The sequence below is a fragment of the Loxodonta africana genome, chromosome 21 (genome assembly GCF_030014295.1).
Source record: "Loxodonta africana isolate mLoxAfr1 chromosome 21, mLoxAfr1.hap2, whole genome shotgun sequence".
Classification (NCBI taxonomy): domain Eukaryota; kingdom Metazoa; phylum Chordata; class Mammalia; order Proboscidea; family Elephantidae; genus Loxodonta; species Loxodonta africana.
The window spans coordinates 48632739-48646000 of NC_087362.1; the positions used below are offsets into that span (position 1 = coordinate 48632739).

The following is a 13262-nucleotide window of genomic DNA, read 5'->3' on the forward strand; positions in this document are numbered from 1 at the left end:
CAAAACCCTCCCTGAAAATACCCTGAGCAGGGCAGAGTGAAGAACAGCCCTCTAAGAGGGCACCCACCTCCAGAGATGAGCGCCGTTGGGCTGTGGGCCACAGCACGCACATCGTGAGTGTGATGCTGGAATGGCTTTGTCCGTACCCACTGCTTCTCATTGCTGCTGGAAGTCACAGAGACCAGCTGAAAATGGAATACTGTCCCCTCGGCTGTGCCCACAACGAAACTGTCTTCTTGCTAGGAAATTAAATCATTAGGGAGGTACATTTGAGCAAAATAGGCCTCAGCTGAAAAAATATTCCCTGAGGTTTTCTGTCTGGGTAGTTTAAGGGAAGACATCTCTTCCTCTAATTAGAATTAGAAGGTCTTTTTCCATCAGAAGCTAACAAGTCCGTTAGAGGAACAAGCTCACACATAGATAACACTGTGCCCCCTACTGACGAAATTGGTAATATATATCTCAAATCTTAATGAGTGCTTTGGTATACACAAACTAACTCAAAAAACCCAAACCCATTGCCATCGAGTCGATTCCGAATCATAGCAACCCTACAGGACAGAGAAGATCTGCCCCATAGGGTTTCCAAGTAACGGCTGGTGAATTCAAACTGCTGACGTTTTGGTTAGCAGCCAAATTCTTAACCACTGTGCCACCATGGTTCCATATACAGGCTACCCACTGCTAGACCCAATTAAAACAACAAAAAAGATACAACATTTAGGAATGCATTTAACAGGAAAGGTGACAGACCTGTATGAGAAAAACCTACAGCACTCTAAAGGACACAAAAGCATACCATGTCCCTTAAGGGGAATATTTAATATCATAAAGACATTAACACTAAGAAAATGCTGAAGTTTTACATCATCTAATAAAAATAGCCACAGTCCTTTACTTGGAACTAGATGAAGTATTTCTTATATTCACATAGAAAAATAAAAATGCAAAAAAATAAATACAAACTAAGCAAGAATAGTAATAAAAACATGTGGGAAAAAGGGGTTGTGGTGAAGCTCTATTCCTGCCAGATATTAAAACAAATATAATGCCGCAATAATTAAAACAGTGTAGTACTGCATGTGAACAGACCAGTGTAACAGAACTGAAAGTCTGGAGATATACCCAAATACATATGGAAATTTAACACCTCAAGTATTTAATATTTCAGACCCAGGTGGTGTCTCAAAGTGGCAAGAAAAAAATAGACCATTCTGTAAATGGAGCTAGAAAATCTGGATAGCTATATACAAAAAAATAAAGTTGCATCCATATTTCTGTGCATCAGAACAAGTTCCAAATGAATCAAAGATTTAGATGTAAAAACAAATTATAAAAGAACTAGAATAAGGGTGGATTCTCATATAAATTCAGTGTGGAAAAGGACCATGATTCAAAACCAGACACCAAAAAAGACTGATAAGTTCAACTACTTACACACATATAAATTCCATAAGATCGTTAAAAGGGAAAAAAAAACTGGGGAAAAATATTTCCAACTCATAAAAGTACAAAAGGCAAGTCTCCCTAAAATATTGAATATTTCTAGAAATGGGCAAAAAAAAGACCAACAATCCAACAGAAAAATGAACAAAGGGTATAAAAACAATCCACAGAAAATGGCTCTTATATATACAAAAAGACACTCATCTTACATTAAGAACAGTACAAATTGAAACTATGCTAAGATCTTGCTTTCTCCCAATCAGATGAACAAAATACAGAAAGAGCTATAACAAATGCTGCAAGACTGGGGAATCAGACACACACAGCTGGAGAGAGGTGACAACGGTACACCACAAAGGGATGGGCAATTCGGAAATATCATACCCATCAAAATTACAAACACATACACTCTTCGATTCAAGATGTACAAATTGAACTACGGCATTATATTTAAAAAACAAAGACTGGATAACTGTTGTCACTAATAATGAGCTATTATATAAAATCATTATATCCATTCAACAGAATTCTATACAGCTAGAAAATATAAGGAAGATATTGTTTAACCAGATTGTTGAATAGAAAATAAATGAAAAGCAATGTTATGCTTAGTCATTCATACAAAGATGTATGTAAGAATACACAAGAAAATCAGTAATAGCAGTTATATATTAGAGGAAGGAGTAAGAAGTGAATTGACAGGAGGCAGTGGTGAGGGGGAAATTTTTTATTATTTTTTTGCTTCTGATTTTTAAACCACATGAATGCTATACTATTCAAAAAAATTAAATACATTCATTTTCAAATGGTAATCGGAAAAACAGGTGAATTCTTCCTTAGGTTTTGAAAAGAACTATGGACTCAGAAATTGAAGTGCTGTAGGTGCCCTTTGAGATTATCTAAATTAATGATTTCCTCAAGAGCGGGACTCAGACAACTAGTAGTAACACAAGATTTTTAAGGCTATACAAAATATTTTTAGGCAATACACAGACCAAGCATAAAAAATAGTGATAAACTTATTTCTCTTTTGATTATTTTTTAATCCTCCTAAGGTTAAGAAAATCTCAACTTGGGGCAACATATTTTGTCTTTAACGCCTCTTTAACACTTAGTAATTTCCCTTTTGAAGAAACCTTACTAACATTGTTATTTCTCATTGTATTTAACTTTTTATTTACAGTAATACTAATTCTTAAATTATGGTATTGATAAAGTTTTCATTTTTTAAGGTTATAAAAAATGAGCACTTAAAATAAAAAAAATTCTTTAATTAAAGTGAATAATAGTATAGGGAATATGGGGAAACGAGGAGGAAAATCACAAAATTGGTAGTCAAAAGATTGAAGTTTGAGAAACCCAGAGCTAATTCACTGCCTTTACAGATAACAGACAGGAAGCAAGACAAGAGTTGTACAGACAGAGGAAACAGTGCTTCTCAAGGTTCTTCTAGGTTTCTTGGTGGCACAGTGGTTAAGTGCCTGGCTGCTAACCAAAAGGTCAGCAGTTTGAATCCACCAGTTGTTCCTGGAAACACTATGGAGCAGTCCTACTCTGTCCTACAGGGTCACTCTGAGTGGCCATCGACTCAATAGCAATTGGTTTTTTTTTTTTTTTATCTCCAATGAGACTAGGTTTTATGTAGGTGATGAGTGGTCTGAGGGAAATCTCTCTGCCATCTAATCTTTTAGAGAAGATTCTCTAATTGTTAGAGAATAAAAGGGTCCAGGGAAATCATGTGTATTCTCAGATCCATCTCCCTAAATTCCTTCTCTTCCAATACAACATTCAGGACAGGGAAGCAGTGTCTGTGGTGTGTCTCTGAACCTGTCTTCTCTATCCACCCCTCCTGCTTATACATCAACTACTTAAAACAGGGGCTATACTCACATCAGACACAGCAATGGACTGCACGTCAGCATTTGCAATGAGATGGCTCTTCACAAGTGTCCCAGTAGCTGAGTCCCAGAGCTGCACCTTCCCAGCAGAGTCCACACTTATGACAGTGCCATCGGACAAGAAGGCCACACCCCATATGATGCACTTCCGTTTAGACACACCCATGTATCGCCTATCCACAATCATCTTATGAGTAGCACTCCCTGAAAAATAAGAAAAGCCTGGATAGTACTTATTTGTTCTTTGGTCTTTGTGTAGTAGGCATGATATGTGAAGTTAGCAGCTCAAGCACAAACAGCTAAGTAAATGTAGTTCTGGTGCACTCAGTCTCAGGCTCCAAAAATAGTTACCTGAAGACAAGCAAGAAAGGGGAAACAGAAACCTTTGGGGAGGTGAAACTGAAAACGGGCATTTGAGACTTCCACCACTTAAAGCTGTTCGAGTGCACATACAAGTTACACTCTGCTCCTTTCCAAACCCCACAGGAATGGGAGCAAAGACAACAGTGACAAAATGTTGGGAATTGGAAAGCAAACAAGGAGTGATAACTGACTTAGCAGAGCCCTCAAGTGAAGTCCTAAGCCAACAGTGAGGAAAGTCAAGAAGCCACCTGATTTATACCATGGAATCCTCAGAAGACTCAGGAATTGGTAACCCCAGATATTTCCAGAAGGATAAAATTGGGGCTAAAAGGAGGAATTGGTCAAAAGTAAGTTTAAGAAGCTGTTTCGCACCCCAGTTATCCTCCCCGCAAATGAAGACTGGAGACTTACTCTCTGAAGAGGGATACCAAGCACAGTTAAGTACTATATGGAATATAGGATCAAGTGAAAATTTTCTAAGTGAATATTGAGAACATCTGTTTTCTTTTCCTTAGAATGCTGATAGCTGGGCTTATACTCACCAGGCAGGAGACTGAAAAACAATTTCTGAGGATTATGACCAACACAAGAGACAAGATCTAAAGATCCTGACTATAGACGATCCCCCAGAGAGTCCAGCCAGATCAACCTATAGTGAAGCCCACGCTTAGTAAGCCCCAAACACGTGGCCACTTTTAAAGATGAAGGCAATCACCAGACATGCGAGGAAAGCCCTTAATATGAAAGGCAGAAGCCAAAGAGACTAACATAAACAGAGGCAGGGCAAAGAACTCTCCACAAATATTAACTTTAATAGCCTTAAAAAGAGGAGAGTTAATGTACAATGAAACAAAAACAGAATGCTATAAAAAGAACATCCAGGAAACAAAAAAGAACTCTGGAAATGGCAGAAATGAAAAACTCACTAGAAGGACTGAAAGATGAAGATGACAAACTCTCCCAGAAAGCAAAACAGGTCAAAGAGATGAAAAGAGGGAAAAAAATATGTAAGAAAATTAGAAGAGCCCAACATCCAAATAATACAAATTCCAGAAAGAGAAAATGGAGGAGAGAAATTCATCTACAAAATAATCACAAGAATTTTCCACAAAACTGAAGGATGTGAGCTTCTGAATTAAAAGAACCTACCAGATGTGCAGTATATTGCATAATACATCGACACACCAAGAAACATCACTACTAAATTTCAGAACAATGAAGGTAAAGAGAAGATCCTAACAGCTTCCAGAAAACAACACAGCACAAAAAAACAGGTCCTACAAGGGATCAACTCTCAGAACAGTATCATACGTCGTAACAGTTACTACTAGAAGCTGGAAGAGAATGGAGCCTGGTTTCAAAACTCTCAAGGGGAAATAATTTCCAACCTAGAATTCTTTCTCATGCACCCCTTCTCAGGATCCACCAACACAAAGGAATAAACCAGGAAAGTGACAAACATGGACACTGGGGATCCTACCAAAGAGAAAAGCAAAAGGGTAAATAAACGTGAATGAGAATTCAAGATCTCAGTTGTGGAGCCAACCTAGGGACAAGGGTAGGTCAAAGTCTTTGAGAGAGACTTCAAAACTAAAGTGATTGAAAGAGAAACCTTGATGAGTTTGAACCTAATAAGAAGAGATTTATACAAGTGGATGATTTGGGGATGAATTAGTGGTATGAACACAGAAACTAGGAGGAGAAGAAAGAAAGGAAGGGAGACAAAGACAATATTAAACAAAAAGCGTATAGGAAAAACACTACTGCAAGAAACCAAAAGAGACCTACATAAATGGAAAAACATACCATGCTCACGGATAGGAAGACTCAACATTGTCAAAATGTCAGTTCTACCCAAAGCAATCTACAGATTCAATGCAATCCCAATCCAAATACCAAAAGCGTTCTTTAATGAGATGAAAAAACTAACCATCAGCTTTATATGGAAAGGAAAGAAGCCCCAGATAAGCAAAACATTACCAAAGAAAAAGAACAAAGAGGCCCCACGCTACCTGGTCTCAGAACCTACTATACAGCTACCGTAGTCAAAACAGGCTGGTACTGGTACAACGATAGACACATAGACCAATGGAACACTGAGATTCCAGATGTAAATCCATTCACCTATAGTCACCTGATCTTTGACAAAGGACCAGAGGCCCTTAAATGGGGAAAAGGAAGTCATTTAATTAACAAATGATGCTGGCAAAACTGAATGTCCATTTGTAAAAAAAAGTGAAACAGAACTCATATCTCACACCATACATAAAAACTAACTTAAAATGGATCAACGGCTTAAATATAAAACCTAAACCAATAAAGATCATGGAAGAAAAAACAAGGGTGACACTAGGGGCCCTAATACATGGCATATATACAATATAAACTACAACTAACAACGCATAAACCCCAAAAGATAAACTAGGTAACTGGGAACACCTAAAAATTAAACACTTATGCTCATCAAAAGACTTTACCAAAAGAGTTAAAAGAGAAGCTACAGACTGGGAAAAAATTTTTGGCTACGACATATCCAACAAAAGTCTAATCTCTAAAATCTACGAATACTTCTAACACCTCAACAACAAAGACAATCCAATCAAAAAACTGGCAAAGGATATGAACAGACATTTCACCAACGAAAACATTCGGGCAGCTAACAGACACATGAGGCAATGATTATGATCATTAGCTATTAGAGAAATGCGAATCAAAACTACAATGAGGTACCATTTCACACTGATATTACCAGCACTAATCAAAAGAACAGAAAATAACAAATATCGGAAAGGATGCAGGGAGGTTAGAACACTTATATACTGCTGCTGGGAATGTAAAATGGTACAACCACTACAGAAAAAGATATGGCACCTCCTTAAAAAGCTAGAAATAGAAATACCATTATGATCCAGCAATCTTACTCCTAGGAATATATTCTAGAGAAACAAGAACCATCACACGAATAGACATAGGCACACCCATGTTCACTACAGCATTATTCACAACAGCAAAAACATGGGAACAGCTTAACTGCCCATCAACAGATGAATGGATGAACAAATTATGATATATACACACAATGAATACTACACACAATGATAAAGAACGATGAATCTGCAAAATATCTCAGAACATGGATGAATCTAGAGGGTATTATGCTGAAATAAGTCAATCACAAAAAAATACTTGTGCGAGACCACTACTTTAAAAACCCAAGAAAAGGTTTAAATCAAAAAATTTGTTGCCGTAGAGTTGACTCTGACTCACAGCAACCCTACGTGACAGGGTAGAACTGCCCCATAGGGGCAGCTGGTAGATTCTAACTGCCTTCCTTTTGGTTAGCAGCCTAGCTCTCAACCACTACGCCACCAGGGCTCCAGAAAAGGTTTACACACAGGAAAAAAAAAATCTTTGATGGTTACAAGGAGGGGAAAGGGTGGGTAGAAGAAATCACTAACTAGTTAGTAGACAAGTGTTCACTTTGGTGAAGGGAAACAAAACACACACTATAGGGAAAGGTAGAACAACTTGACCAAGGCAAAGTCATAGACACTTCCTAGACACAACCAAATACCTTGAGGGATTGAGTTACTGGGGCTAAGGGCTGGGACCATGGTCTCGGGGGACATCTAAATCAACTGGCATAACATAGTTCATAAACAAAATGATCTACATCCTACTTTGGTTAAGTAGCATCTGGGGTCTTCAAAGCTTAAAAGCAGTCACGTAAGATACATCTATTGGTCCCATTACGTTTGGAGCAAAGGAGAATGAAGAAAACCAAAGACACAAGGAAAATATTAGTCTGAACGACTAATGGACCACATGAACCAGAACCTCCTCCTGCCTGACCCCAGAACTAGACGTTGCCTGACTACCACCATCGACTGCTCTGACAGGGATCACAGTGTAGGGTCCCAGACAGAGCAGGAGAAAATGTAGAACAAAATTCAAATTCTCAAAAAAAGACCAGCCTTACTGATCTGACAGGGACTGGAGGACCCCCTGAGACTATGGCCCCTGGATACCCTGCTAACTAAGAACTGAAGCCACTCCTGAAGTCCACGTTTCAGCCAAAGAACAGACAGGCCTATAATACAAAGAATAACACACATGAGGAATGTGCTTCTTACAGCTATCAAGTACATGAGATCAAATGGGCAACACGTGCCCAAAATCAAAGACGAGACAGCAACAAGGAATAGGAAAACTGGACGAATAACAAGAGAACCCAGGGTGGAAAGGCAAAGGGGGAGAGTACTGACACATTGCAGGGACTGCAACCTATGTCACAAAACAATCTGGGTATAAATTTCTGAATGAGATACTAATTTGCACCTAAAACAAAATTAAAAAAAAAAAATACTCAGAAAAGTAATTACTGTACACTCTGCAAATAGTATTTCTATGGTCATATAATAATGAGAACACTACTAATCTGACCAAAGGTGCAACTTAACCACACTGAGAGAAAACCCGTACCAAACCTACTGCCATCAAGTCAATTCTGACTCATAGAGACCCTATAGGACAGAGCAGAAATGCCCCATAGGGTTTCGAAGGCTGTAAATCTTTATAAAAGCAGATTGCCATATCTTTCTCCTGAGAAGCAGCTGGTAGGTTCCAACTGCCAACCTTCTGGTTAGCAACCAAGTGCTTTCACCACTCTGCAACCAAGGTTCTTTAGTCAGGATAAAGTGTGGGTGCCTGTGGCAGAAGATACAGGAAAAGGACTAAATAATGTAAAGTCAATAAATAATGGTCTAAAATTGAAAAAAATCTATGTAGTTACTATACTATTTAGAGACTAATGATAAATACTAAAAGGATCAGCTAAGAGTTGAAAGCTATTGCCTTTAAGGAACAGAGAAAGACACAGGTGGACTTGTTTTTTGTAAAAAGCTTTAAGGAATTGACTATACGCACATATAACTGGTAACAGTAGCTGCTTAAGCATTCAGAGAAAAACAGTAGACATACCTGACCTGTTTTACCTCCAAATCTTAAAACGAGAATGCAGAAAAACAAGCCCACCTAACAAGTGAATGTCAATGTCATCACTGGAGGATTCCATCAGCCAATTCTTTGGGCCAAGAACAGAGAAAGCCTGTGCTTTTCTACCTTTCTGATCTTATTTCTAATTATGCTACCAAGATCTTACGGTCCTAAATGAGAGAAACCCACTTTCATTGGTATTCTATGGATCATTGTTAGAAAATGTAATACTGACTAGGGATGGATTTTATTGTGAATTCTTATTATGATGAGAAACACTGCAGCCCACTGAACAATCAAGAATCCTCTAAAAATAGTAGTAGTTATCCAAGAAAGCAGTGACTATTTATGGATAGCCCAGAAGGTTAGTGACAGGTTAGGCCCTAAAAGTCCTTAAAAGCATGACAAGGGCTCAAGCTTTTGGAAACCCAGAAATGTGAATCTGACAAACATGACCCATGCCCCAAATGAACTGAGAAAAACAGTCACCTGATTTGACATCAAACACACTAACGTAGTCTATGGAGCCAGCTGCAATGTGGGTACCAGAGGGATGCCAGCTGAGACTCAGGATGCGACCTGGGGAGTTATACAACAAAAAAGAAAATAACATACACATAAATACACAGCAAGGGGTAACTGAATTCTCCTTTGACAATTATCAAGAGGGCTAGTGCTCTAGTCTTAGCTCTCATCTGCCACATTCCACTGCAGTCCTATTTTATAAGGAACAATGAGAAACAACTCCTTCCTGGGATCCCCATGAAGTATTCGATGCTTTTAAAATGTATAACCGATTGAGGGAGTGAAAATAAGTACAACCTTTTGAGCACAGCCTGGTAGTAACCTAACAAAATTTAAATGTGGATACTTTTTGGCCTAGCCATCGCACTGCTAGGAAGTGATGGAAAAGAAATACTTGTAACAAAAACCAACCAAACCCATTGCCATTGAGTGGATTCTGACTCACAGCAACCCTATAGGACAGAGTAGAACTGCCCCATAGGGTTTCCAAGGAGCGCCTGGTGGGTTTGAACTGCAGACCTTTTGGTTCTTAACCACTACGCCATAAGGGTGTCCAAAAATTTGTATATAAGAATGTTCACCACAGCACTGGTTGTAATAGTTAAAAATAAACGTTTTTTTTTAAATAAATAATTTAGTTAAGTAAATTATACTACACCATAAAATAGAAAGCCATGCAGACTAGCATGACTGACATAGAAAAAAGTTTCTGATATATCAAGTGAATAAACAAGCTGAAAAAAAGCTCGTGTGTGTGTTTATACGAATATGCAAAAAAGTCTAGAATATAGGGCCCCAAAATGTCCGCAGAGTGAAATATTTTCTAATTCATAGTTGGCTAAATGTATGACATTCTTAAAAAGCATTATATCACTTTTGTAATTAAAAAAAAAATTCCGAACTATATTAAAAACAAGCAAAACATGAATCTGAGTAGCTGAAGAGAAATACACTACTGATGAACACTAAGAGAATATGTGGGACAGTCACTACCCTCTACAGGAATGATCAGCAAACTATTGCCCACAGGCCAAATTAGGCCAACTGCCTGCTTTTGTAAATAAAGACTTACTACCTACTCCTTTACAGAAGTTTGCCAACCCCCTGCTCTAAAGGTCAGTGTTACTTGGTCTAGATGAAGTCCAAGCATGGGCAATTTAAAAAAAAAAAAACTCCTCCAGATAATTGGAACATGCAAGCAAGATTAAGAACCACAGCTACTGAAGATAAAACTCTAGTTTCAAGACTTTATGCATACTTGTTAAGACTTCACAAAAATAAGCGGTAACTAACAAATCACCTTTTCCTTCCACAGATTCCTATGCTGGATTTCTGGTTTTCTATATTATTACTTAGCCAGATAATCACAACTCTAGTACAAAAATGAAGCAAGCCTGGGCTAGGGATGGCTTCTAGCACATAACCCTGTACGTAGATGAGGTCAGCATGTAGATAAATTACCTGGCCCATGGGAAAAGAACTTACGGGAAAATACCCCATCCCAGTGTCTGCTTATCACCCCACCAAAAATGACCCTTACTTTTCTGCCGATCAAAATTTCTTTCAAACTGGATTTTGTCTGAGGTGATTTGAAATAATTTCACAGATCCATCCTCACAGCCAATCTATCAGGGGAAAAAAGGCAGAAACAGAAAAGATACACGCTTTATAGAAATAAATACAAATATTTACATATACAGGTAGTCCTTGACTTAAAACATATTCGAGTGAAGATGAATCACACTGATGACCATGTTTTTCTCTGTGCATCTTATTGTTAGTAATAGGTACTACACACAACGTTGCAGTGTGTAATCTGCTAATGTTATCATTCAAACGTTCACTTGCAGATATTCAATATTATGATTTCTGTTCAAAACACTGCCATATAGGAGACTATGGCAATAATGAGAACTTAAAAAAAAAATGAGGTATTCAATTTACATCAAAACCTACTCACAACAGAGTTGTCAGAACGGAACCGTGTCATACATTAAGGACTACTGTATATAACTCCCCTCCTAAAGCTACCACTTGCCCTCAAAAAGTAGTTTGTGAGAGGAAAAAAAAGTACTCGGACCAAGAAACTGGTAGTGAATTCTTAGCTGGCTTCATATCCTAGTGAGATAAAGCAGACAGATCAACTAAGAACTCTTTATTGGTAGTCAATTCTTGGATAGGATGTGGAATACAAATAGGATTTCACAGCACACCTGTGCTAAAGACCCATGGCCTATTAACTGTATAACCTAATTGGAGACATCTCAATATACTACACAAATCAAAAAAGAATCAGAGTCATTGCAGGAAGGTAAATCTCTGAAAGCATCTATTCTAATGATACTAGTAGAGGAAAAAATCAGTCTTCACGTACGCTCAAAAAATTTTTGAGCAACAATACGGTTAAAGTTCCACAATATAAAATATCTAGACAAAGACAAATGCATAGAGACAAAAAATAGATTAATGGTTACTACGGGCTAGGGGGAGGGTAAAGTGAGGAGTTACTGCTTAAAGGGTACAGAGTTTCTACTTGGGGTGACGGAAAATTCTGGAAACAAATAGTGATGAAGGTTGCACAACATTGTGAGTGTGATTAATGCCACTGGATTGTACACTTGAAAATGGTTAAAATGGCAAATTTTATGTTTTGTATATTTTACCACCATTTAAAAAAAAAAGTTCCATAGGTTAACTTGCTGAATGAAGGATGTCTCAGAATTTTTAACATACTAATATGCATTGTGAACCTACAGAAGGATTTAGTATGTGGTACTTCAGAAACAAATTTTATTATAAAACATACAGCAAAACAAAAAACAGCTCCTACATTTCTCAATTCCAAAAAAGTCTGGGAAATGGTGAACCAAGTGAATACCCCTATTTCATAAATAAATAAACCCATACCCAAAGTAGCAGCAATAAGGATGCAAAAGGACAAGGGATTTTTAATCCCTAATATCAACTCCAATCTTGTGGTCAAGGTTGCTGGGATCCAGCTCAGGTTGGAGTTGCTACATACCATATATAACTTTATCCTATGAACACAGGGAACAAAGTTTGAGTGAACACAAGAGAAATCTCAGTCTGAACTGCCAACAGTTGCTTACTGACCAAAAGTTGGGAGCCACTGGGGCTGGCGGTCATGCTCCAAATGGGTCCTCCAAAGGCATCCATCGAATACTTGATGTGTAATGCCTGTAGGTCATACTCGATAATTTCTCCATTGAGTCCAGCACTGAAGAGTCGCTGTCCTTTTGCCCAACACAGAGCTTCTGTAGCCCGAGACTCATGACCTGGGAAAAACTACAAAAACACCGTTAACTTCTCAATTCACTATGAATTCATCAGCTACCAGCACTGCGTGGTCATAGGCGACATGGTGAAACTTAAAATACATCCCTAGAACTAACAACTGTGAGGTTTCATACTATCAGAAATGATAACATCTACTGACATTTTTATTTTTTCCCAGGTTCAAATTTTAGTTAATTTTATAAAGGTGGTTTTGTTTCTGTTACTAGAACTTATTTTGCAAAACTTTTTCTGCAGAATAAAGTTTGTATCCAAATTTGATGTTCTAAAAATCAGTGCAGCTATCTTGGTGATGATTTCACAAACATACATAGGTGTATGTATGTCAAAACTTATCAATTTGTATACTTTACAGCTTACTGTGTATCAATCGTACCTTTAAAAAGCTATCTAAAATATAAAAATAACATAAGTTAATGCAGCTCACTCCAGTTTTTCACTCAACTCTCAGATTTCTAAGTGTTCTCTAAGCACTCAGAAAGTTTTCATACCTATTAAAGTATTTTATTCTTACAGCTACTTTACACAAAAGGAATTGGGTAGGTGTAATTGTTATTTTAACTTGAAAAGGCCAAGCTACTAACAGGTTAAGTGGCTTGCCCAAAGAGCTGAAGTCAGTGGCATCAAGAGAATGTAGGTCTCCTTACTCCGAGCAGGGTGAAGATGCACACACACACATTACGCACTAACAGATAACTAATTTTCCTTGCTCTGAGAGTG

The 13262-nt window shown here is 37.9% G+C and overlaps 1 protein-coding gene across 3 annotated transcripts in view; it reads right to left on the bottom strand.

The window, feature by feature from the left end:
* The window catches only part of UTP4 (UTP4 small subunit processome component), a 34161-nt gene that overhangs the window by 17022 nt on the left and 3877 nt on the right, over positions 1 to 13262 (bottom strand). For all 3 annotated transcript variants that reach the window (XM_010596770.3, XM_010596771.3, XM_003417045.4), the window contains exons 3-7: positions 12342 to 12533; positions 10768 to 10852; positions 9192 to 9281; positions 3337 to 3548; positions 68 to 239 (exon numbers count right to left, since the gene is read on the bottom strand). In XM_010596770.3, the coding sequence (XP_010595072.2) occupies positions 68 to 239; positions 3337 to 3548; positions 9192 to 9281; positions 10768 to 10852; positions 12342 to 12533 (751 nt within the window). The remainder of the gene's footprint in view (positions 1 to 67; positions 240 to 3336; positions 3549 to 9191; positions 9282 to 10767; positions 10853 to 12341; positions 12534 to 13262) is intronic.